This window comes from Tamandua tetradactyla, chromosome 1 (genome assembly GCF_023851605.1).
Source record: "Tamandua tetradactyla isolate mTamTet1 chromosome 1, mTamTet1.pri, whole genome shotgun sequence".
Lineage (NCBI taxonomy): Eukaryota > Metazoa > Chordata > Mammalia > Pilosa > Myrmecophagidae > Tamandua > Tamandua tetradactyla.
Genome location: NC_135327.1, coordinates 34,261,978 through 34,285,180, shown reverse-complemented (window position 1 = coordinate 34,285,180; position 23,203 = coordinate 34,261,978). Strand labels below are relative to the sequence as shown.

Here is a 23,203-nt window from a genome sequence, read left to right as displayed (position 1 = left end):
ATGGAAGTTAACCTTGCAAAGGACAGGCTAAGCCTACTGAAAATTAGGTCTGAAAGTCACCCCCAAGAGAACCTCTTTTGTTGCTCAGATGTAGCCTCTCTCTCTCTCAGCCAACACAAGTAAATTCATTGCCCTTCCCCTCTCTATGTGGGACATGACTCCCAGGGGCGTGGCAACATGGGACAGAAATCCTAGAATGAGCTGGAACTCCATACCAAGGGATTGAGTAAACCTTCTCAACCAAAAGGGGAAAGAGAGAAATGAGACAAAATGAAGTGTCAATGGCTGAGAGATTCCGGAGTCGAGAGGTTATACTGGAGTTTTATGCATTAAATAGATGTCATGGTCAGGTTCATGTGTCAACTTGGCCAAGTGGTGGTACCTGTTTGTCTGGTTGGGCAAGTGCTGGCCTGTTTGTTGCAATGAGAACATTTCAAAGAATTAAATCATGATCATGTCAGCAGTATCCAGAGCTGATACCATTTGTAATCAGCCAAGGGGAGTGTCTTCTGCAATGAGTGATGCTTAATCTAATCACTGGAAGCCTTTTAAGGAGGATTCAGAAGAGAAAGGCTCTTTTCCTGCTTCGGCTGGCAAGCCTCTCCTGTGGAGTTTGTGCAGACCCTCCATCGGAATTGTGAGCTTCACAGCCTGCCCTGTGAATTTTGGATTCTGCATTCCCATGGTCACATGAGATACTTTCACAAATTTTATATTTGCAAGTGTTCCCTGTTGATTATATTTCTCCAGAGAACCTAATTAATACAACTGATATCACTTTTTTTAGTTAAGGTATAACAGAGAGGCTGGAGGTAAGTGCCTGAAAATACAGAGCTGTGTTCCAGTAGCCATGTTTCTTGAAGATGACTGTTAATGACATAGCTTTTGCAATTTGACTATGTGATTGTGAAAACCTTGTGTCTGATGCTTCTTTTATCTATCTAATGGACAGATGAGTAAATCATATGGATTAAAAATAAATAATAGGGGGAACAAATGTTAAAATAAATTTAGTATATGGAAATGTTAGTGATCAATGAAAGGGAGGGGTAAGAGGTGTGGTATGTATGAATTTTTTTTGTTTTCTTTTCTTTTTCTGAATCGATGCAAGTGTTCTAAGAAATGATCATGATGATGAAAATACAACTATGTGGTGAAAAAAAGAATGTTCATATTGTATGTTGATTGGTTTTATTAATAAAAATTTAAAAAAATATCAAAATATCATGGGAAAGCTGTTGATTTTTACAAAATTAATAAGTTGTTAATTTTAGTATCTTATTTGACTGGAGGAATCTATTTGTCATGTACGCACCAAGCAAAAAAATAGGGATATTAAAAAAATGTCAAGTAGAAAAATTAGTCATAATAGAGAAGAATCCATTCAAAGTAGGTAAAACATGGTTTATAAGTTGAGAAAAATATGCAAAAGAATTTATGAATTTGTCTTCCATGTAACTTAGTATTTATTTCATGTTAACCAATTCAATAGCACTGATAACTCCCTATTAAAGATGTTTTAGAATATCAATTTAAAAAAACAAATTATTTTTAAGCCAGAACATTAAAGCCTACATTTGTGCATCCATCTGTATGCTATTTTGCAAGGTATCTTCATGGAGCCACGATGCTAAAGGTTTAATAAAATAATTTTAAAAATCTCAAGTCCCAGAGAAACAGAGAATGTTTCAAGTCTTCTGAACTACATTTAAAAAAGTAATTTATATCAATGCAATCTGGATTTTCCAATATAAATATCATTCAATGGTGGGTTGTCAAAACTTTAAAGCAATAGGGTTTGGAGGACCCTCACAATAAAAGCCATCAAATCATAATTTTCCAAGTAAAATTATTCTCAGCACTTGGCCATATTACATAAAGTACCTTAACTTTTCTTAGTTCGAATTGTGTAGTTTACTCCAAAATTCTTTTAGGAATTTTTGGCTGATATACTGACACTGCAGTTTATACTGTGCAACACAGCAGGTAACTCTAACACAGAAGAAACTATGTAATGGGGCACAGGGGATGACTCCTGCAGTGCTATTCCACTTTTATTTATCCAGACTGTTGCTCTCAGTCCTGCATTGAGGCCTCCTTGTATATCAGTTTCTAGAGTGTCACCAACCATCACACAGGCACCAGGCTCAACTCTGAGGAGATCACAGCAGTAAAAAAATATGGAAGGTGCTGGTTTCTCCTCTTTCTGCTCTCCACCTACAACAATAGCATCAAAGTAGGACCGACAAGCACAAGCCTCAATCTTCTCCCTCTGGGTCTGTCTGTCTCCATTTGTTAACAGAAGTAGGCGGACCTCCTTTCGAAGTTCAGTGAGCATGGCTTTGACATCTTCTGCTAGTGCCATATGCTGCAAGCGCGTAGATTTCCACAGAAAATAACATTCTTCAGCTAGTTTTCTATTGGCCGCACCACCCTTTGTTTCCTGGATTGCTTCTTCCCACTGTGAAGTCCTTAGATCAGTAATGCATGTCTTGGAAGGATCAAAACATTCACTGCTGAGTTTAACTTGAACTTTACCACAGATAATTTCAGCCTCTTCTTTGTAATGGTATTTTGATTGTAAGAGCTTTATCACCTAAACAGAGGAAAATAACCTTATTAACACACTTTATGTCTTTCATAGTCATGTCCTGAGAAGCTGAGATTCTGCAAACCTAGAGCAGAGGGTGACTGAGAGATTCTAACTCTATTTCTCTGCCTTAAGGCAGCTCTATCATACCTTGGTAGCCTTATTTTTCAAGAATAACAGAGTGAAGGACCCCCAATCTCTCTAGAGAACTTTCTCTTTTTTATTTTTTAGCCAATTTCTGGTTCAGAAGATTCTTCATATATAGCTAATAAACATCTTCACATAGTTTTAAGTCCATTATTTTTCATTCTAGTCATGAAGATGTGAAAACAAAACTTGTATTAATATTTTATAAAGTTTCAATTTCTGTAAACAATTATTTATATTCTTTTCAGAAAAAAATAACACTAGTTCATTGAACCTTTTCTCATCTACTGCTATTTCACATTCAGAAGGCCTAAATTAACCATCATATAGAATGGGACTTGATTCTGTACTTTTAAAAGCTTATCTACATAACTCTAATGGAATCAGATATGTACTGTGGTTTCAGAGGATCAGTGATCTAGTGCTTCTTCCAAACCTAATTTTTCTGACACAACACTTCCAGTAGTTTTGAGTCAACATCTTTGTTTTCCTGGTTCTCTTATCAGAATTAGGCACTCCCACATCTCTTTATCTTGGCTTTTATTACATTAGGTTTATCCATCTGACCTGTCTCCAAACTAAGGAGGCCAGTACTATGACAAATGCTCAAATACATTATTTCTAACCTTTTCCACAACTTTGCGAAAGCAAAGAGGAGGAAAGTGATGAGGAAAGAGAAATTCAGAATTATGTTACCTGCCCAAAGCCACTTCACACTACTGTATTAGGTGCTAGAAACTGAATCCCTTGTCCTAAGGGCAAACTAGCAGATATGTAATCACCAGAAAATACTGAGTTGGCTGCCCTGACAACTTTTTTTTTTTTTTTTTGGTGCCCTAACAATTTTATGAACAAGAACTATGGAAACAAAATGGAAGGGGTCATGTTACACAGCAGAGGATGCCACATTTAAACCAAGGAGTTATTAAGCAGACAAGGTTGTAGGAGCAACTAGTTAGGAATAAAGTTGTCTGTTGTCTGCTGTCACTGAGCATCAGACCCCCTGATCCCGTCTGTCTCTTTCTCATCATTCCTTAATATCCTTTGTGCTCTCCTCCAATGTGGAAGCAACAAGGTGGGAAGGGAAGAGAGGATAAAATCATTCTAGATAGAAAAGCATGAATAAAGGTACAGAGCTTGGAATTTTGTAAACTGGAATGGGCAAGAAGTTGAGTTCAGTCAAACTGGAAGGCATGTGCAGGGCAATGCTAAGCAATGTGGGTGGAGAGCCTACTTAGACCCACCCTCGATGGGTCTGATGCCCTTGGCACTTGCCATTCCCATATACGTCAATGTCTTCATACTGCAGTGGTCATGCCTCTTTGCTTGAGAGCTTTATTGGCCAGAAGGGACACATTCACATAAGCTGGGACTGAAATGTTGCCCTGGGAGCAGCCCACCACCAATGAGGACAGAAATTGGTGGGTAAATATCTTGGTTTTTTTGCCCTTGAGTGGGACAACTGAGCTTGTTCTACACACTGTCTCCAAGGGTTTCCCAGTTACCAGTAACCTGCTCATTAACTCATCCTGTATTATCTTCTTTCCCTTCCCTACCTCAGTTCCCCACTCCCCTCCAAAGCTTCCTAGGATCATCCCAAATGAACTACCTCCACTTGAAGTCCTTGTGCATCTGAGGGAACTCAACCAGTTCAAGGAGGTTTTGGACCTCTGGGGATGAATTAAATGTAAACAGTTGATTCAACATATTTTTGAATATTTTGAAGCAACGCAGTCAAAAAAGTTAAAATGTGTTATCTTAACCATAAAGGGTGGTATGCTACTCACACCAAAAACTCAATTCCGCTATTGAAAAGATAAAAGAGACAAATACATATTTTCTTTTTCCCTCACAGTAGAAAAATCACATACTGCAAAAGTAAAGGAATTTTTCTCTACATGGGACATGACTCCCAGGGTGTGGACCTTCTTGGTATGGTGGGACGGAAATCCTAGAATGAGCTGGGACTCAGCATCAAGGGATTGAGAAAACCTCAACCAAAAAGGGAATGAGTGAAATGAGACAAAATAAAGTGTCAATGGCTGAGAGATTCCAAACAGAGTTGAGAGTTTATCCTGGAATTTATTCTTTCTCATTAAATAGACATCACCCTTTTTAGTTAAGGTGTAATGGAGAGGCTGGAGGGAACTGCTTGAAAATGTAGAAATGTGCTCCAGTAGCCATGTTTTTTGAAGATGATTGTATAATGATATAGCTTGTGCAACATGACTGTGTGATTGTGAAAACCTTGTGTCTGATGCTTTTATCTACCTTACTGACAGACAAGTAAAACATATGGATCAAAAATAAATAAATAATAGAGGGGAAATGTTAAAATAAATTTAGTAGCTTGAAATGCTAGTGAGCAATGAAAGGGAGGGGTAAGGGGTATGGTATGTATGAATTTTTTTCTGTTTTCTTTTTATTTCTTTCTCTGAATTGATGCAAATGTTCTAAGAAATGATCATGATGATGAATATGCAACTATGTAATGATATTGTGAGTTACTGATATAACAAAAATGGAATATCACATGGTAAGAATGTTTGTGTTTGAATGTGGTTATGTTTCATAAATAAAAAACAATAAAAATTTAATTTAATTTAATTAAAAAAGTGAAGGTAATATGATCAGGCTATTCATGCTAATCAGAAAATCTCATAGTTAAAAAAAATCTTGTTATCCTGCGAAAAATACATCAGCCTCAAGAATTTTAGGTAAAGGCAAAACATGAACAATTTCTGCTTTATAAAGTTAAATTTCAATTAGAAAACCAAACTCTTTCAACCTCCATGTCTGTCACCCTCTTTTCTAGCAAATTAGAATTACTCTTAAGCCACAACTGAAGGGCACTCAAGTTTTAGAAACCCTAGAACTACACAGCAACAGGACAAAGACCTCCAGCACTCCACAGTGCCTGGACTCAAGAAGGAGAAGCTCTTAGGTCATAGAGAGCTCCCAAGAAAGATCCAACTTCCTGTGACTAAAAATGGCAACATATTAAGCACATTCTTGTGGCCTGAGATAACCTGAATATTCAAAACTGAAGGAAGGGAGAAACTGAAAAAAGCAGGATTAGCTTGCTTCAAAGGGAGGATTCTTATAAAGGGCTGGCATACCACTCCCAAGTTTCAACATTTCTTCCCATTACATCCCTTGAATTGACTTTCTCATTTTCTCACACAGCAACTAATGATATGCTCATTTGGATGAATACATAGCACTTTAAGAAAAGTAATGTGGCGTATTTCTCAGGGACTGGAGCCTAGCCAAACTTAAAATTTTTTAATGTTTCTCTCCCTCTCTATGTTCACTCCCGGCCCCCATATCAGTAACCTAGTTCACTGTTCCCCCTTCCGCCTCTTGTTGTAGACCGCCCATTTCCGTAGCTCATCTCAAAGCCTGCAACCCTTCCTGTTATGCTCAACTCGTTCCATACCCCTAATTTCTACCCTCTGCCTGACAACTGCCTACTACCTTGCATGATTGGCTGCCTCAGTGTGACGTGTAGACCCTTAGCTCCACCCCTCCTCCGAGTATATTTAAGCCTGTTGCTCGCCCAGCCCCGCGTCGTCAATAGAGCCCCGGGGTCTTCGGACCCCAGACGTCTCACTCTTCAGGTTCCCGGGTGACCCATCCCGGAGTGTAACAATAAAGACTTAAAACCCGCATCTGGCCTGAGTGACGACTTCTTCGCGACCGCCGGCAGGGGAAAGACGCCGGCTTCAGCTTACCCAGGTTAATTTCCGCGAGCTCGCTCCCCAACCCCACCCGGTATGCCAGCCGGCCTGACCGACTGGAGCTCTCCGACGGCAATTGGCGCTCGAAAAGGGACCCTTCCTCGCCCACCGCACACCGGAGACACTAGGACCTCTCTTCTGAACCAAGGTAAGCCCCCTAGACTCTCCTGCTTAAATAAACGCAGTCCTAGTCTCTACAAGCAGTGAGTAGTCCCCTCCAAATTTCAACATGGGTCAGTCTCTCTCTAAGAGTCAGGTCCCTCAAGTGCGTGCCCTAGCCGCCTTGTTGGACACACATAGATGTAAGGTTTCTGCCCGGCAGCTTCAGGTTTATTGGGACCTCTTGCTGCCCTTAAACCCCTGGCTACTAACGAGTCCACTTTGGATCCCAGCTACCTACGATCAGCTCATTGCCCGGGTCATAGACAAAATGGAACACGAGGGCAGGCGTTTCCCCCCTGGACTTCTCCCCACCCTCTTTGCTATCCGCTCCTACCTTCAAGGCTCCTTGCCCCCCACAGACGGCCGACCCAAGCAGGTAAATGTGGCTGCTGCGGAGGCCTCGTCATCAGGCTCCGAGTCCGATTCGGATGCCGAGTCCTTACTTGAGCAGTTAAGTGAGCGACTCGAACAACACCCACCCTTACGGGAATATGGCGGAAAGGTTAACGGCGGGAACCCAAACTCCACCCTTCCGCCTTCTTCCTCGCCGCCCGGGCTGGAAGGGAGTCGCAACCTTTGCCCCGCCCTCCCTAAGGACGCGGAGGCGAAACTCCCTGACTCCTCTCCCTTGCCTTCTGCCCCTCCCCTGGCATCCGGCCCCGCTCCCTTCAGCACCACCAACCCCTTCTTCCCGGAAGCGCAGCAGGCGCCATCCTTTTTACCCGGGCCACTCTGCCACAATCCCACGGGCGGCAGCCCTCTCCCAAGTCCGGAGCAGCCTTGGCCCTCGACCCGGCCGCTGCCTCCGACGCAGGCAACACTCTTCCCCATCAATCTTACTCCTTCCCTGCAGCGCCCATTTCCTTGGGTTCCTCATAGCGAGGAAAATATAAAGCGATTACGCAAAGCGGTCAAGGAGGATAAGCTTACAGGTTCCTATGCCACCCACCTCCTAGAAGGGCTAGCCCAAGAACTTAACACCCCTCGGATTGGACCTCCTTGGCCCGAGCCATCCTCACTCCTGGACAACTGGTAGACTGGAAGGCTCATTTCAATTTGGAGGCGGAAAAGGCTGCGCAGGAAGCCGCTGCGCAACGAGGCCCTCCAGGGCTCGGCCTCCCCCTCGAATGTTTTCTGGGGACGGGTCCCTACTTCGACCCATCCGTCTATTCGCAGGCCCCATATGCCTTTTTCCTTAAGTTAAGAGAAGTGGGCCTCAAAGCTTTTCGCAACTGCTCCGAGGCTAAGCCCGAGCAGCTCTCTGCCTTAGTCCAAAAGCCAGATGAGGACTTTGCCTCCTTTGTCTCGAGAGTGCAAGGGGCATGTCAAAAAAGGGTTGCTGGTACGATGGAGCAAAACCTTCTTGCTAAAGAGTTCATCTTTGAAGGCACTCGCCAGCCATTCAAACAAGCTTTAATGGGAATCAGAGAAAAAAATATTTCGGACTGTGTGTTAGCATGCTCAAATGTCAATCCCAACACCGAGGGGCTAGCTACAGCCCTGTCCACTGCCCTCTCTAGCTCCCTCGCCTCGGTCCTCGCTCTCAGCCAAGACTGCTTTCGCTGTGGGGAAACTGGGCATTTTGCCAGAGAGTGCCCACAGCGGCGGGAAAACCCCCAGCCACCCCTAAAGGGGGGCCCCAAACCCAATACCGGGCAGCTCCGTAAACCTCTCACCCCTTGCCCAAAATGCGGTCAGGGCTATCACTGGGCGCGTTTCTGCCGCAACTCTGACCAGCTGTCACAGCCTTTAAACTCCAGGGGGGGCAAGTCTCAGCCCCGTCCTCAAGAGACCAGGGGAGCCAGCAAAAGCACCCCCAGACCATAATGTGGACGATCCCCATAACCCCGAATAAGCCCACCCGTAAGTTGAGAGTAGGAACCGATTGGCTTCTTGGTACGGTGGACTCGGGAGCAGAAATTTCATGTCTTCCAGCCAAATGGAAGAACTTATGCCCAACTACCGCAGGGCCCGCGGTGCTCAGCGCCACAGGCTCTGCCCCCTCGGAGCGAGCCGCCATCCCCCTTACATGGGAAGATGAAGAGGGCCTCCGAGGTGTCTTCAGGCCACTGTTCTTACATACCATTGACCAAATCTTGTGGGGGCAAGACATCCTAACAGCCTCCAGGGCGTATATTACCACACAGCCCCCCCAATAGGTTGCGCCACTGCTCGCATTACACCTCCAGCACCCACTCCTCTCCAATGGGACACAGAGGAGCCTATCTGGGTGGAGCAGTGGCCTCTTCCGTCCCATAAACTCGCAATATTACAACAGCTAGTGCAACAGCAGCTAGAGGCGGGGCATATTGAGCCCTCGTGCAGTCCTTATAACTCCCTGGTATTTGTCATCGCCAAGAAGGGAGGCACCAAACATAGACTCCTTCATGACCTTAGGGAAATTAATAAACATATCCGGCCCATAGGGTCCCCTCAACCTGGTATGCCTCACCCCGCAGCTCTTGCTAAACACCTACAAATTGCCACTATTGATATAAAGGGTTGTTTTTTCTCCATCCCTCTGCACGATGCAGACAAAGAAAAATTCGCCTTTACTGTCCCCATCACTAACCACGCGGGGGCAGCACGACGTTACCAGTGGAAAGTGCTGCCCCAGGGGATGCGCAATAGCCTGGCAATCTGCCAAAACTTTGTTGACACCGAGGTCTTGCCGCTTCGCTCCCAGGCTACCATCCTCCATTATATGGATGATGTCCTCGTGGCAGCAAAGAGCCAGGAGCAACTACAGGTAGTCTTAACCCAATTAATAGTAAACCTCAACGATCTTGGCCTCAAGGTGCAGCCAGACAAAGTTCAAACTCAACTGCCCTTTACCTTCCTAAGCTACACCATCAACACTCAAGTAGCCCCAGTAAAGTTTTCCTTTAACATCCCAGAGCAACTATCCCTACACCAACTACAACAGTTGTGTGGGCAAATAAACTGGGTGAAGGGAGCACTGCCCATGACCACCGCTCAGCTCCAACCCCTGTTTGACCTGTTAAAGACTAGTCGCACCCCTGTAGAAGCTCTTAATAAACCTATTAAACTAACCCCTGCGGCCAAGTCAGTACTAATTAGCTTCAACCGAAGCCTGTGGCATGCACAGTTGGACCGGTACAATCCCAACAAACCGCTCCTGGGAGTAGTAATTGACACATACGAAGTCCCAGCAGGCGTGTTGTGGCAATCGGGTCCCCTACAATGGGTCCACCCCGCCAAAAGTAAGTTCAAGAAAATCTGCCCTCTCGTGCAACTGTTCATTGCGCTGGCCCAAAGCCTTATCAAGGCCGCGGTTCAGCTCACTGGTCGTCACCCGGACACAATTGTCTGGCCCCTAGGGGACCAGCAAACTACTTGGCTCATCCAGGAAGACATTAACATGCAAACCCTGGTAGCAACATTTTCTGGGGAATTTTCGTCCAAATACCCTAAACATAAAATACTCCAGGCATTAAGACTCCTCCCATTAACTCCATCTCTCTCTAGGCACCCATTTCCGTCATCTGTGCCCATTCCGGGGGCCACCACTGTCTTTACTGACGCCTCTAAAACACGCCTTGCGTTCATCGCGTACGTTCCACAGCAAAAACAGCCCGTTTCGGTAATTCAACCCAACTTGGACTCTGTTCAGGTAGGAGAAATTCAAGCTATAATCCTAACACTTCAGCAGTTTCCCTTTGAACCAGTCAATATTTTCACGGACAGCCTTTACTGTTATCAAGTGCGCAGAGTCCTCGCTCATTCCATGTTCTTCCCCAATGAGGATAAACCTATTGATCAGTGCCTAATCTTACTTAAACATCTCCTGCAGGACAGAGAACATCCGTGGTTCATTTCTCATATTCGCAGTCATTCCGGCCTCCCAGGCCCCCTTGCTGAAGGCAATCGGCTGGCTGACGAGGCCGTCTCGGCCCAAGTCCTCGCTACCACGCAGGACCCAATCAACGCAGCCAAACAGCTTCATAGTCGGTTCCACCTATCAGCAGACGCCATTCGGCATCTCTGTGGCATCCCCATAGAAACTGCCAAACACTTAATCAGAAACTGTGCCGCCTGTGCTCCGTTCGCTCCTTTGGGCCCTCTGCAACCGCAGGGGGTAAATCCCCGAGGGCTCAAGCCCAACGCGAGGTGGCAAATGGATGTCACCCATGTTCCTTCATTTGGAAAGTTCAAATACCTGCACGTAATAATAGATACCTATTCAGGTATGTGCTACGCAGCCCCTATGCCAGGGGAGACTGCCAAGCACTGCATACAAGCCCTAAGACAAGGGATCCTCTTCATGGGGGTCCCCTGGGATCTGAAAACAGACAATGGCCCTGCATACCGCAGTGCGGCCTTCAAGGCCTTTCTAGACATGTACAACATAACGCACCACTTTGGCATCCCCTAAACCCTCAAGGGCAAGCCATGGTAGAAGCGCTTAATAAAAGGATTAAAATTCAAATAGAAAAACAAAGAAGTAATATGCCTAAAGCATCTCCCAAAGACATCATCACTCAGGTCCTCATAGTACTAAACTTATTGACCTTTGACAAGGACAGCTTATCCCCTTTGCACAAACATTGGGGTCCCACCAGCCGACCTTCAGTAGTCCCCTCTGTCTACTGGCGAGATCCAGTCACGAACACCTGGTCAGGCCCAGCCCCGCTCCTAGCGCAGGGACGTGGTTTTGCTTGTGTCTTTCCAGAAAGTGAACCTCAGCCGTTGTGGATCCCTTCCCGTTGTGTCTGACCTGCGATAGCCACCACTGGAAAACGAAGATCCAAAACCCCACCGCACCGCCTTAGGAAAACCTGTTGAAAGCGAGGTGTGGGCCGCAGTCCAATACCCACCGGGACTGCTATTCATCACCCCTGACTCCCCCACATTCCCGCAACTATTTGTCAATAATTGTCTACTGGATCTCCCGTGTAATCCCAATGTTCTCCCCACTAGTGCGCCTCTCAACCTCTCGTTATTCCCTAACTTCTCTCCCCCTCCTGAAGCCTTAGCAATTAACCTTACCTTCTTGCGGAATCAGTCAATGCAAGCCATCCCCCAAATCCCCTCGTCGAACAGTAAACTACTAAACCTCACATTCGCTAATCTTTTAAGACTGGCAAAAAATGGACTCCCGTGCTCTCCTCGATAGCCTACTGGAACTATACCCATAGCCTCCAAACTCAAATCTTAACTATACAAAATCTATCGGTAACTAAACTCTCCACCTCTATCCTAACAAACCTTCTGAACAAATTCTCGTCCTTCTTCCAACCTTCCAACCTTATCTTCTACGGTGTCCTCCTACTAATTTTAATTTTTATTCTTTTCACACTCAGGTGTCTCTGTTCAATAATCTCTCGTCACAGGCGAGATACGAAACTTTTAGCCCTTGCTGCTCTAGAGCTCCAGAATCCCTTCTCAAATGCCGAAAATCATCCCCAGGCTCAAGTATGGCTCGCTAGTGTTGCTCACCCCCAGGACTGATCACCCTGAGGTTGGTGTTGCTCTCAAGACTGGCCATCTTGTGCAGTCGGCACTGTGCTGCTGCGGCTCTAGCCTTGCCTGCCTATGCCTGCGCCACTCCCTGCCTCTCTCCATTCCCCTACGGGGGCTGCACATCACCAGGGAGCGTGCATCTGGGGCCGCCGAAAGGCTACCAGATAGGTACCGCTGGGTGCGGCACAAAGTAGCCGCAGAAGAGGGCCACTCTAACAGGCCTCCTCTGGCTCTTCTGGGGCACATGAGATTTGCATAAGGGTCGGCTCAGCACACACCCTTCCCCTGAAATTCTGAGCCTCAAGTGCAAGGGGAATCTCATCCCTACCCCTCCCAGCAAAAGTTCATGCCCACCACTTGTCACACAAGTGTGCTCTTTTAAAAGAAAAAGGAGAGGAATTGTGGCGTATTTCTCAGGGACTGGAGCCTAGCCAAACTTAAAATTTTTTAATGTTTCTCTCCCTCTCTATGTTCACTCCCGGCCCCCATATCAGTAACCTAGTTCACTGTTCCCCCTTCCGCCTCTTGTTGTAGACCGCCCATTTCCGTAGCTCATCTCAAAGCCTGCAACCCTTCCTGTTATGCTCAACTCGTTTCATACCCCTAATTTCTACCCTCTGCCTGGCAACTGCCTACTACCTTGCATGATTGGCTGCCTCAGTGTGACGTGTAGACCCTTAGCTCTACCCCTCCTCCGAGTATATTTAAGCCTGTTGCTCGCCCAGCCCCGCGTCGTCGATAGAGCCCCGGAGTCTTCGGACCCCAGACGTCTCACTCTTCGGGTTCCCGGGTGACCCATCCCGGAGTGTAACAATAAAGACTTAAAACCCGCATCTGGCCTGAGTGACGACTTCTTCGCGACCGCCGGCAAGGGAAAGACGCCGGCTTCAGCTTACCCAGGTTAATTTCCGCAAGCTCACTCCCCAACCCCACCCGGTGTGCCAGCCGGCCTGACCGACTGGAGCTCTCCGACGGCAAGTAACATCTTTGGGAAAAATTCATTCACCTGTTAATATTAGTTCAAACAGAAATAACATCTAAGCTGCATTAGTTCATGTTATTAGTACAAACTCTTCTAACACCTGCACTGAAAGAAGGGGAGTTTTGACTGAATTCGAGGTGGAAGGAAAAGATTTCTAACTTGGAGGTGTGGTGTCATTTCTTGCATGTGGTAAGACAGACTTGACAAAAATTCAAAAGCTAATAAGTCCACTAGATAAATATATGCAGGCCTAAAGAAAGGGGCCCTAAGATAGTTGGGGGGGGGGGTATCAATTTGTGCCCGTAATACAAAGTCAAATTTCATCCACTTCAAAACTCTAAAGCTAGATCGGAACACATACAAAAAGAAAACTATTCTTCCACTTACAGCTCCCTGGGTCCAGAACTAAGTAAATACTGTCAGTACTGGGGTTTAGCTAATTATGACAAAACAAAATTTTGAGGGCTAGTTTATAATATACTTTATTATAAAACTGTGATCATGACAAGTATTTTCTGAATATCAATTATTTGGACATGAAGTGGCTGAATGTCAAATAAATCTAATTTAAAATTACAAAATACCAGGATAGTCTGCACAGTCTAACAACTCAAGCACTCTCCTGTTAGCTTTAGTTCAAGTCTTTGCTCAAATGTCATCTTCTCAAGGAGACTTAATCTGACCAACCTATTTAAATCTGCAAATTGTTCCCTCCTCCTTTTTTCACTAACACACTTATAAATACACTTAATTTCTTACATTTTCAATCATTACCACTAGAATCTAGTTCACTAGAAGGTGAACTCACAAATGCAGAGACCTTTTCTTGCTTTGCTCACTGAGAAACCCTAAATTTCTACAGAAGGTTTCCTCTAAAATAACTCTGAAAGACAGGCCTGACAAGAAAGGTAAAAAAAAGTAATACTGATTAGTGTGCAACTCCTTCTCTACAAGACAAGGGCTATGGCTGGTTTTTGCCTCCTTCCTCCATGCTCCCTTCAGAATGACTTAGGAAAACCAGTATGTTACTTCTAAATAGGCCAAACTGAAAACTGTTGTATTTTCATGTGATAAAGTTCCTTGTATAGTCAAAAGTGCACGGTTCCACCCTGCCCATTTCCTAGGATATCTATAAAAGAGGCAACAGCAGAAACAACGTGACACTGGTAGTCTGGAGACCACCACCTCTACCCACTCACCCTGCATTCAGATACCCATTTACTACATGTCAAATAAAGACAGTTTGTTTCCTCTGAGGAACTTCACTATTTGGTTTTAGGCACCTGAGACATATAAATTAACTTGACAGGAGCATTAAGAGACATTTGACAATGCAGTTCTGATACAAGTGAGGGGTAAAGCCCAGGAAGAAATACAATCTGATGTCTGTTTTAGAAACATCATTGTGGCAGGAATGTGGAGGATAAACTGGAAGTGTTAAGCCTGGAGACATGAACATGGCAGTGATCCAGATGAGAGACGAGGGCAGTGGGTTTGACAGTGGAAGGACTAACAGGACAACTGTGTAGAGCAGTAGAATGAATTGGTGATAGAACTCATGGAGTGAACACTGGGTGCTTTGTACTTCCCATGCATTATATTACAGCTAACTGATAGGGATTTAAAGGTCTAATATCATCATTCAAAAAAAATTTTTTGTATGCTGTATGGCGGGGGTCACATTTCACTCTTTTTCTATGTGATTATCCTGTTATTGCAGCAACATCATGTTGAATTTTTGTTTGTTTGCTTTTTTTGTTTGTTTGCTTTGTTTTGGGGAAGGGGATGGGCGGAGAATCAAACCCGGTCTCCTGCATGGTAGGCGAGAATTCTACCACTGAACTACCCTTGCACCCCCTCATCACTCAAATTTTATAATGATGATTTAAGACTTAAAGCATGGGTAACTTACTCTGCAGCTTTCAGTTAAATATTGGGAACTGTGGGTTTTAAACCCAAATCTATCTGATTTTAAAGCATCAACACTTGGCTCCAGCACAAAGAAAATTAAGAATAAAGTATTTAATTGCAATGCACTGGCCTCAGCCTGCTTAGGAGGACACCCAGGTGAATATGTATTGTTGCCAACTGTACTACCTCCAACAATATACCATACAGTTGGGGGCAATATAAGCATAGGATGATGGCCCTGAGGTCAAACTCAAGAATATGGAAGGGGCAGTCAACAAGGTCAAATGTCTCAGTAAAGTCATTAAGTTGGACTTGAAATGTCCACTGATTCCGGCAGTTCTGGAAGTGCCTAATGACCTGACAAACCCATTTTCATTCTAGAGGCAAAGACACTAAATTGCAGTGGATTTAGGAATAAAAAGAAAGTAAAGACTTGGAACTGATGGGTAGATTTCTTCTGAAAATGTGTGGCTGTTCAAAGAAATAAGCAACATCTGGAACAAAGGGTCTAAAGAAGGCTTTCTTTTTTAATTTTTTTTTTAAAAATCTGTGACAGGCGGGCCGCAGTGGCTCAGCGGGCAAGAGTGCTTGCCTGCCATGCCGGAGGACCTCGGTTCGATTCCCGGCCCCAGCCCATGTAAAAAACAAACAAACAAACAAAATATAATAAAACAAGAAAATGTTTAAAGATGTTTCCCTTTCTTCCTCCCTTCCTTCCTTCCATCCTTCCTTCCTTCTCTCTGTCTTTCCTTCCCTTCCTCCCTCTCTCTTTAAAAAAAAAAAATTAAAAAAAAAAAAAAAAAAAATCTGTGACAGACCCAGAGATGGGGTGGGGTGGTGTGTACCAAGAGAAAGGACAAAGGGCTTGAAGATTCAGGGAGACAAAAACTAACTGGTGAAGCATGAAGAGTTGGGGCACACACTCGGGGTTGGAAACATTAGTATTTGAAAAGTATTTTTTTTCCATATGCAATCACATTTAGTTTTCTTCTTTAAGGGATCATCAAAAGGAAACAAAGAGCAGGGTAGGGAGTTGGGGAGCATGAGAAGGGTCTAAAGACATCTGTGGGTACAGAGAGGAGAGGATGTTATTGAGCAACTCTTCATGAAAGGACTGCCCTGAGCAGCACGGTCTTTCACTTTGAGTGAAAGAAATCAACAGATGGTCTCATCCACAGCAGGGAGGTGGGAAGGGGGATTTCTGCAAAGAAAATTCTCTTAAGTCTATTCTGACCCAGAGTTTGAGTCCAGACTCACCATTAATAGTTGTAAAGCGAGCCTACTTATCTGAGTGTCCTCAAAGATCCATCAAAGAGGAAGTTGTGGGGGTGACTCTTCTTCAGGTTAATCACACAGCACCTGGACGGAACTGGATCTAGGATGGTCCAAACCTGTCCTGGGTGTTCTATGCCTTGCAAGCACCTCTACCAGCATGGCAGATTTAACGAAATATTTCAGGGTCCCAAGAACTGAAGGCAAGTTTAAGAACTTATAAACGAGGAAGAGTTGGACACAGAAGGAAGAAGGCCATATGAAGACGAATCTCTATTGGAGTGACGCAGCCACAACCCAAGGAACGCCTGGGACCTCCAGAAGAGGCAAGTGGGGTTTCTCTCCCAGAGCCTTCTGAGGAGCGCGGTCTGGGCACACCTGGCTTTCAGACTTCAGGCCTCCACAACTGCGACAGAATAATTTTCTGTTGCAAGCCACCCAGTCTGCGGGGCTCTGTATAGGCTTGGGGGAAGCACTTGCGCCAGGCCGGTTGCCCCAGCCCTCTGGCCCCTCTCCTCAGCTCCTTTCGCCGCAGGGACAGGTGTGGGTCCCCACCACCTCCCCGGGGCTCCAAGCACGAGATCCGGCCGGTGCAGAGTCTACAAGTGGGCGAACTGGGATTGCCGGAACAAGGGGACCGGAGAGCCCGGAGCCGCCCCGGGCGCCGTTACCTCCAACATGCCCTTCTGAGTCGCGCCGGCCGTATCGATGAGCGTGTTGTCCAAGTCAAAGAAGACAGCCTGCACCCCGCTAATCCCCATTGCGCCCGCCGCCCACGCCACGCGCCGACGCGCCTAGCGGCCTACGCATGCGCGATTCGGGCTTGAGGGCGGTGCCTCGCCGTCACCTGACCGGATCGCTCCCGCAGGCGCCTCTGTCGCAGCCTCCCTGGAACTCCCGCGAGATATGTCAGAGCCTGAGCTCCTGAGAAGGGCGAGATCCCGGGCGAGTTTGTAATACACACGCTGTCTGCGAGTGTACCCGCAGGCTCCTGGCAGGGTTTGGAGGCCTGGGTGCTGGACTTCTTGTCCTGTCTCTGCTATCCTCGTTTCTCCCTTTGTCCACAGTACCCGGGGAGGGAGACCGAGAAGAAACCGCCTTCCTGTTAGACTGTGGTTATGTTTTGAGACCAGCTGTCACATGCTGGCAGGAGCATGGAATATGGGCCGGCGATTAAAAGAAAATCTCCAATATTTAACTACTGTTAAATGCCCTGTATTTTCCAACCTCGGAAACCTGCCGTTTTGGATCCAAATTTCTTTACCCTTAGAATGTAGTAGCCTCATCAGCCCTCATCAGATTTTTTTTTTTTTTTTTTGGCTTTTAAATTTGAAACACTTTCAAAACTTAAGGACGGTTACAATAATAATACAAATCTGATACGGAGAATTCCAACATATCCCTATCCCACTAGAAACGCAGGTCAAAAAATTTTAACATTTTGCCGCATTTGTAGTATTATTCTTGTCATCTGTCAGAAATTTAACATTGATATAAAGCTTACAGCCCATAATCCAAGTCTTTCATATATCCCAATAATGTCCTTTTGAGCCTTTTCTTCATTACATCCTGTCCAGGATCACGTATTACATTTAAATTGATTGTTAGTGAATCTTTTTTTTTTTTTAACGATTAAGAAGTTTATTTTCACCATAGGAATAACATATTGTACCTCTCTGCCAATGTTACTTGAAAGCTTTCCATGTCAAAACAATTTGACAGCAGATATAAACAGTTCAATAAATATGCAATGATTTTTTCATTACAGTCCTTTACAGACGCATGTTAATTCGTGCTGTTAACCTTAGGATCACAATGCATAGAACCCAAATATAAACAGTTGGGGTGACTTTCAAAGTAATGTTGGATCCCTTACTTTATTAATAATCCCACTATACACCCAATAAGTTCATTTCGTAGGCCCTATCATGCATTAATCATTTGATGGCAGGAGTTACTGACAACTTTTCTAGTTACAACGTCCATTGCCAGCCGTGAATGTCCCAGAACTGCCAAGAAAGTCATTGTTAATGCACAATACGTGAGGACCTGGAACTTTTCCAAAATCTTAAAGAAAAATAAAAAATGGAATTATATTTGACATTTCCTGACATCTGCATTAATACTGTATGACTAATAAAAGCATGTCAGTTGCCTGGACTGAACCAGTGAGCAACATATAACCAGAATGCACACGAGTAAAAATGCAGTGAAAGGCAGTTGTCTTCATTGCCTATTGACAACTTCCAGTGAAAGGTTAGAGTTCAAAGACTGAATGATCAAAGAACTCACTTTCTCAGTAGGACTATCTTCTGCTAGGAGGATGATAATAGTGGCATCAACAAGTATCATCATGATACTACCATTTTGCTTTCTTTGGATTCTTGTTACATGTTCGAACATAAAAAGAATTGTCTGGTGGTCATCTTTTTTTCTTTGCAGCTGGAAAGCATGCTAATAATGCTAAGACAAGCTGACTGGACTGAGAGCACTGGGAACCAGTCTTCTGTTAGAATGGATAAACAGATATAACCATTGCTATAAACATGAGAATGAATGAGAATATTTTCACCAGTTAACATGACCTGAGGAGAGTCAAAAGAATATCGACTACCAAATTTAAATAGAAGCTGAAAAATTTCCCTTTCAGGTGGTGCAACTTCCATGTCTATGATCCACTGTGTAATTGAATTTTGCACACTCTTTTCATGTGAAGTTATCCTGGAAACTAGGTCATTTTGCAAAGCCAACAGTTCTTTCTGTAGTTGTTTCTAGAGAGACAAGCTGAATCCAGCAGGAAACTATCAAACTTGATGGACTCTCAGCTTGCACCTATACAACTGCATTGACGTCATGATGGAACCATCCCCTCTATTGTCATTGACTTTTTAATTTCAACCATTCCCTAAGTTCAAGACCACTGATGTATTACATTTTATGCATTTGCTTTTCAGATCTTGTAAGTAAAACGTGGTGTTAAAACTAAAAATACAATAATCCTAGCATTTATATTTACCCATGTCATCACTCCTACCAGTGATCCTTATTTCTTCCTGCAGCTTCAATCTATAGTCTATTGTCTTTTCCTTTTAACCTTCAGAACTCCCTTTAGCATCTCTTGTAGAGCCAGTCTAGTGGTGACAAATTCCTTCATCTTTTGCTTACCTGAGAATGTTTTAATAGGTCCCTCAAATTTGAAAGACAGTTTTGCCAGACATAGAATTCTTGTTTTTTTAGAACTTTTTAGCCCTGCCTTCTTGTCTCTTTATTTTCTGATGAGAAATCACCACTAAATCTTATTGAGGTTTCGTGTACTGTGACACATTGCTTTTCTCTTGTGGCTTTGAGAATTCTCCCTTTTTATATTTGGCATTTGACAATCTGATTATAATAGTTTTGCAGTACGGGTTTATCTGGATCTATCCTGTTTGGTGTTTGTTGAGCTTCTTGGATGTTTATATGTTTATTTTTGCTAAATTTGGGAAATTTCAGTCATTATTTCCTTGAATGTTCTCTCATTACCCCTTTCTTCTCCTTCTGGGACTCCCATAAAGAGTATATATATATATATATGCTTGATGGTGTCCCAGGTCTTTCAGATTCTGTTCACCTTTTTCCATTGTTTTTACTTTTTTCTCCTCAGAGTGATTTCAATTGTCCTCTCTTTTAAGTTCACTGATTATTTTGTCTGTCAGTTCCAATTTGCTGTGTAACCATTTAGGGAATTTTAAATTTCTGTTACGGTGTTTTTCAGCTCTATTTGGTTTTCATTGATAGTTTCCATCTCTCTGTTGGTATTATCTGTGTTGATCTGTCATTTTTCTGAGTTCCTTTAGTTCTTTGTCCATGTTCTCCATGCTCTGTTTGAGCATATTTAAGATCATTTCTTACAAGTCTTTCCCTGGTATGTCCCAGTTCTCGTCTTCTTCATTGATTGGTTCCTAATGTTTTTAATCTTCTTTGCCTAGGCCATCACATCATTTTCTTTTGTATATTTTGTAACCCTTTGATGAAATGCAGACATTTTTATATATTCATGTGTTATTATTGGAATGTAGACTCTGAGACGTCTGTTCCTTAAGCTTTTATTCAGCTAATGTTATGAGAGAGTTTCCTTGATTTGCCAGGAACTAACACACACATGTGTGCGCACATGCACACAAGCGCACACACACACAGATGAATAGAAAAGAATTCACCTTTCCAGTCTCTGCAGATTGACCTGTGTGAATGATCTCCCTAAGAGTTTATCTATACAGTAAGTTTAGAGAATAGCTCAAGGCCAAAGTCACGGCCCCCTCTGATGCTTTCTGCACATGTGTCTTATCTTGGGCATGTGCTTCTGGCCCTAGGAACCCCCAATTTTAACAGACATGAATGTACTCTCTTCCCTAAGCAACAGTTTCTTCATGGTCCCAGGCACTTCACTGTATGCCATATATCCAGCAATTGCCCACTCAGCCACAACATCATTGCTGACCCACGGCATTACGTAGGAGAGCTCTCTGAACTGTCTTCTACATTTAGAGCAAGTTCTTGGATCATGAGCCTGTAATAAATGTCCTGCTTTAATCCTTAAGCCAAGACCAGACATATTAAGCCAGACATAGATGCTCCAGTATGTGTGCAAGGGGTACTCTTCTCCCTCTGGAACTAGCAACAGGAACCCATGTTGGGTCAGCTCTGCACCCCCAGGCAAGGAGATGGGAGAGGGACCAGAAAAGGTGCCAGGAGCAAGTTCTCCTATCATTTTAAAGTTGGATTTTTCTTGACTCAGTACTTGCATTTCACTGCAACCCTTTAAATGTTTTCCAGATCTTTGAAAAAGAAGTTTCTGCCAGTTCTTGCTAGTAGTTAAAAGTTTCAATGAAGGATGGAGTCCTGAAGCAACTCACTCTGCCATCTTTGTTGGGACAATACATCACTGGTGGATTTTTGTTGGGGGAGGAAGGGATGTTGTAGGTTTACAGAAAAATAATGCTTAAAGTAGAGCTATCATATTACTGTTACACCTCCACTCCCAATTTTCCTTATTAACATTTTGAAATAGGGTGGAACTTTGTTACAATTGATTTAAACAATATTATAATTGTATCATTAACCATAGCCCATAGTTTACATTGGGATTCACTGTTTGTGCGATACAGTTCTGTGGTTGTAAAAATTTTGGTAACATATACAATCTAAAATTTTCCATTTTATCCATTTTCAAAGGTACTATTCAGTGGTGTCATTTTCAGTTTGCAAAATTTTGCCTTCATCCATTGTTAAAACTTTTACATCACCCCACATAGAAACTCTATACCAATTAAGCATTAATTCCTCATTCTCCATTCTCACCTAGTCCCTGGTAACATGTATGGTTTCTGACTTTACGAATTTTCATATTCTACTTATTTCATATATGTGTAATAATTCAATATTTGTCCTTTTGTGTCTGGCTTATATCACTCAAGGATGTCTTCAAGGTTAATCTATGTGATAACATCATCAGAACTTTATACATTTTTATGTATGAATATTATTCTATTGTGTGTATATAGCACATATTCTTTATCCATTCATCTAATTGACACCTGAATTGCACCCATCTTTTGGCATTGTGAATAATGTCACTATGGAATCAGTGTGTAAATATCTGCTTAAGTCCCTGCTTTCAAATCTTCTGAGTATACTAGTATGGGAATTGCTGTGTTATATGGTAATTCAATGCTTTACTTTTTGAGGAATCACCAAAATTTCCAAAGTGGTTGCACCATTTTATATTCTCACCAATATTGCAAGTTCTATTTTTCTGTTTCCTTGCTAACAGTGGTTATTTTCCATTTTTTAAAAATAATAGCCATTCTGGTGGTTGTGAAATGGTATCTCATTGTGTTGTTGATTTGCATCTTTAAATGGCTAATGATGTTGAGTATTTTTACATGTGTTTATTGGCCATTTGTGTATCTTCTTTGGGGAAATGTCTATTCAAGTCTTTTGCCAATTTTTCAACTTGGCTGTTGAGCTGTAAGAGTTCTTTATATATTCTGGATATTAAACCCTTGTCATATACATGTTTTCCAAATATTTCTTCCCATTCTGTAGGTTGTCTTTTTATTTTCTTGATAAAATCCTTTGATGCACAAAAGTCTTGATGAAGTTCATGTTATCTATTTATTCTTTATTGCTCATGTTTTTGGTGCAATGTCTAAGAAACCATTGCCTAACACAAGCTCCTGAAGATATTACCCTATGATTTCTCTTAAGAGGTTGTTCTAGTTTGCTAGTTGCCAGAATGCAATATACCAGAAACAGAATGGCTTTTAAAAAGGAAAATTTAATAAGTTGCAATTACAGTTCTAAGGTTGAGAGAATGTCCCAATTCAAGTAGGTCTACAAAAATGTCCACATTAAGGCACCAACAGGAGGTTACCTTCGCTCAAGAAAGGCCAATGAGAGGGCTTCTCTCAACTGGAAAGTCACATGATAAACATGGTGACGTCTTCTAGCTTCCTCTGTAGGCCTCTTGCTTCCTGAACTTCCCACAAGGGCATTCTCCTTCATCTCCAAAGGTTGCTGGCTGGTGGACTCTAGTTCCTGTGTTTCTGCTGTTCTCATCATTCTCAAGCTTTCTCCAAAATGTCTACTTTTTTAAAGGATTCCAGGAAAATAATCAAGCCCCACCTGGAATGGGTGGAGTCACATCTCCCTCTATTCAAAAGTTAATACCCACAGTTGGGTGAGTCACATCTCCATGGAGATAACCTAATCAAGTTTCCAACCTATAGTACTGATCAGGGATTAGAAGAAATGGTTTCTCCCACAAGATTGATTAGGATTAAAGCATGGCTTTTCTAGGGTACATAAATCCTTTCAAACTGACACAGAGGTTTATAATTTAGGTTATTATATTTAGGATTTTGATCAGTTTGG

At 43.3% G+C, this 23,203-nt stretch overlaps 1 protein-coding gene and 1 pseudogene across 2 annotated transcripts; both read right to left on the bottom strand.

Annotated features, from left to right (window-relative positions):
- Positions 1-1,442: 1,442 nt before the first annotated feature.
- On the bottom strand, positions 1,443-17,088 carry NANP (N-acetylneuraminic acid phosphatase). Of its 2 annotated transcripts, none has more exons than XM_077114123.1 (2): positions 16,960-17,088; positions 1,443-2,596 (listed from the first exon to the last, which is right to left on the bottom strand). In XM_077114123.1, exons 1-2 carry the CDS (start codon positions 17,047-17,049, stop codon positions 1,931-1,933), a joined length of 756 nt encoding a protein of 251 aa, XP_076970238.1. In that variant the 5' UTR covers positions 17,050-17,088; the 3' UTR covers positions 1,443-1,930. The 2 variants fall into 2 exon arrangements, 1 of the variants encoding a protein (XP_076970238.1); XR_013156835.1 differs by having other exon boundaries at positions 2,484-2,596; positions 16,274-17,075.
- Positions 17,089-18,626: 1,538 nt separating this feature from the next.
- On the bottom strand, positions 18,627-20,777 carry LOC143680485 (ubiquitin-conjugating enzyme E2 W pseudogene; annotated as a pseudogene).
- Between the last annotated feature and the right edge of the window lie 2,426 nt (positions 20,778-23,203).

Coding starts and splice junctions, on each gene's coding strand:
- NANP (XM_077114123.1), bottom strand. CDS start 17,049: ATGGGGATTAGCGGGGTGCAGGCTGTCTTCTTTGACTTGGACAACACG. Junction 2,597..16,959: donor CTCAGAAGGGCATGTTGGAG/GTAACGGCGCCC, acceptor TCCTCTGTTTAG/GTGATAAAGCTCTTACAATC.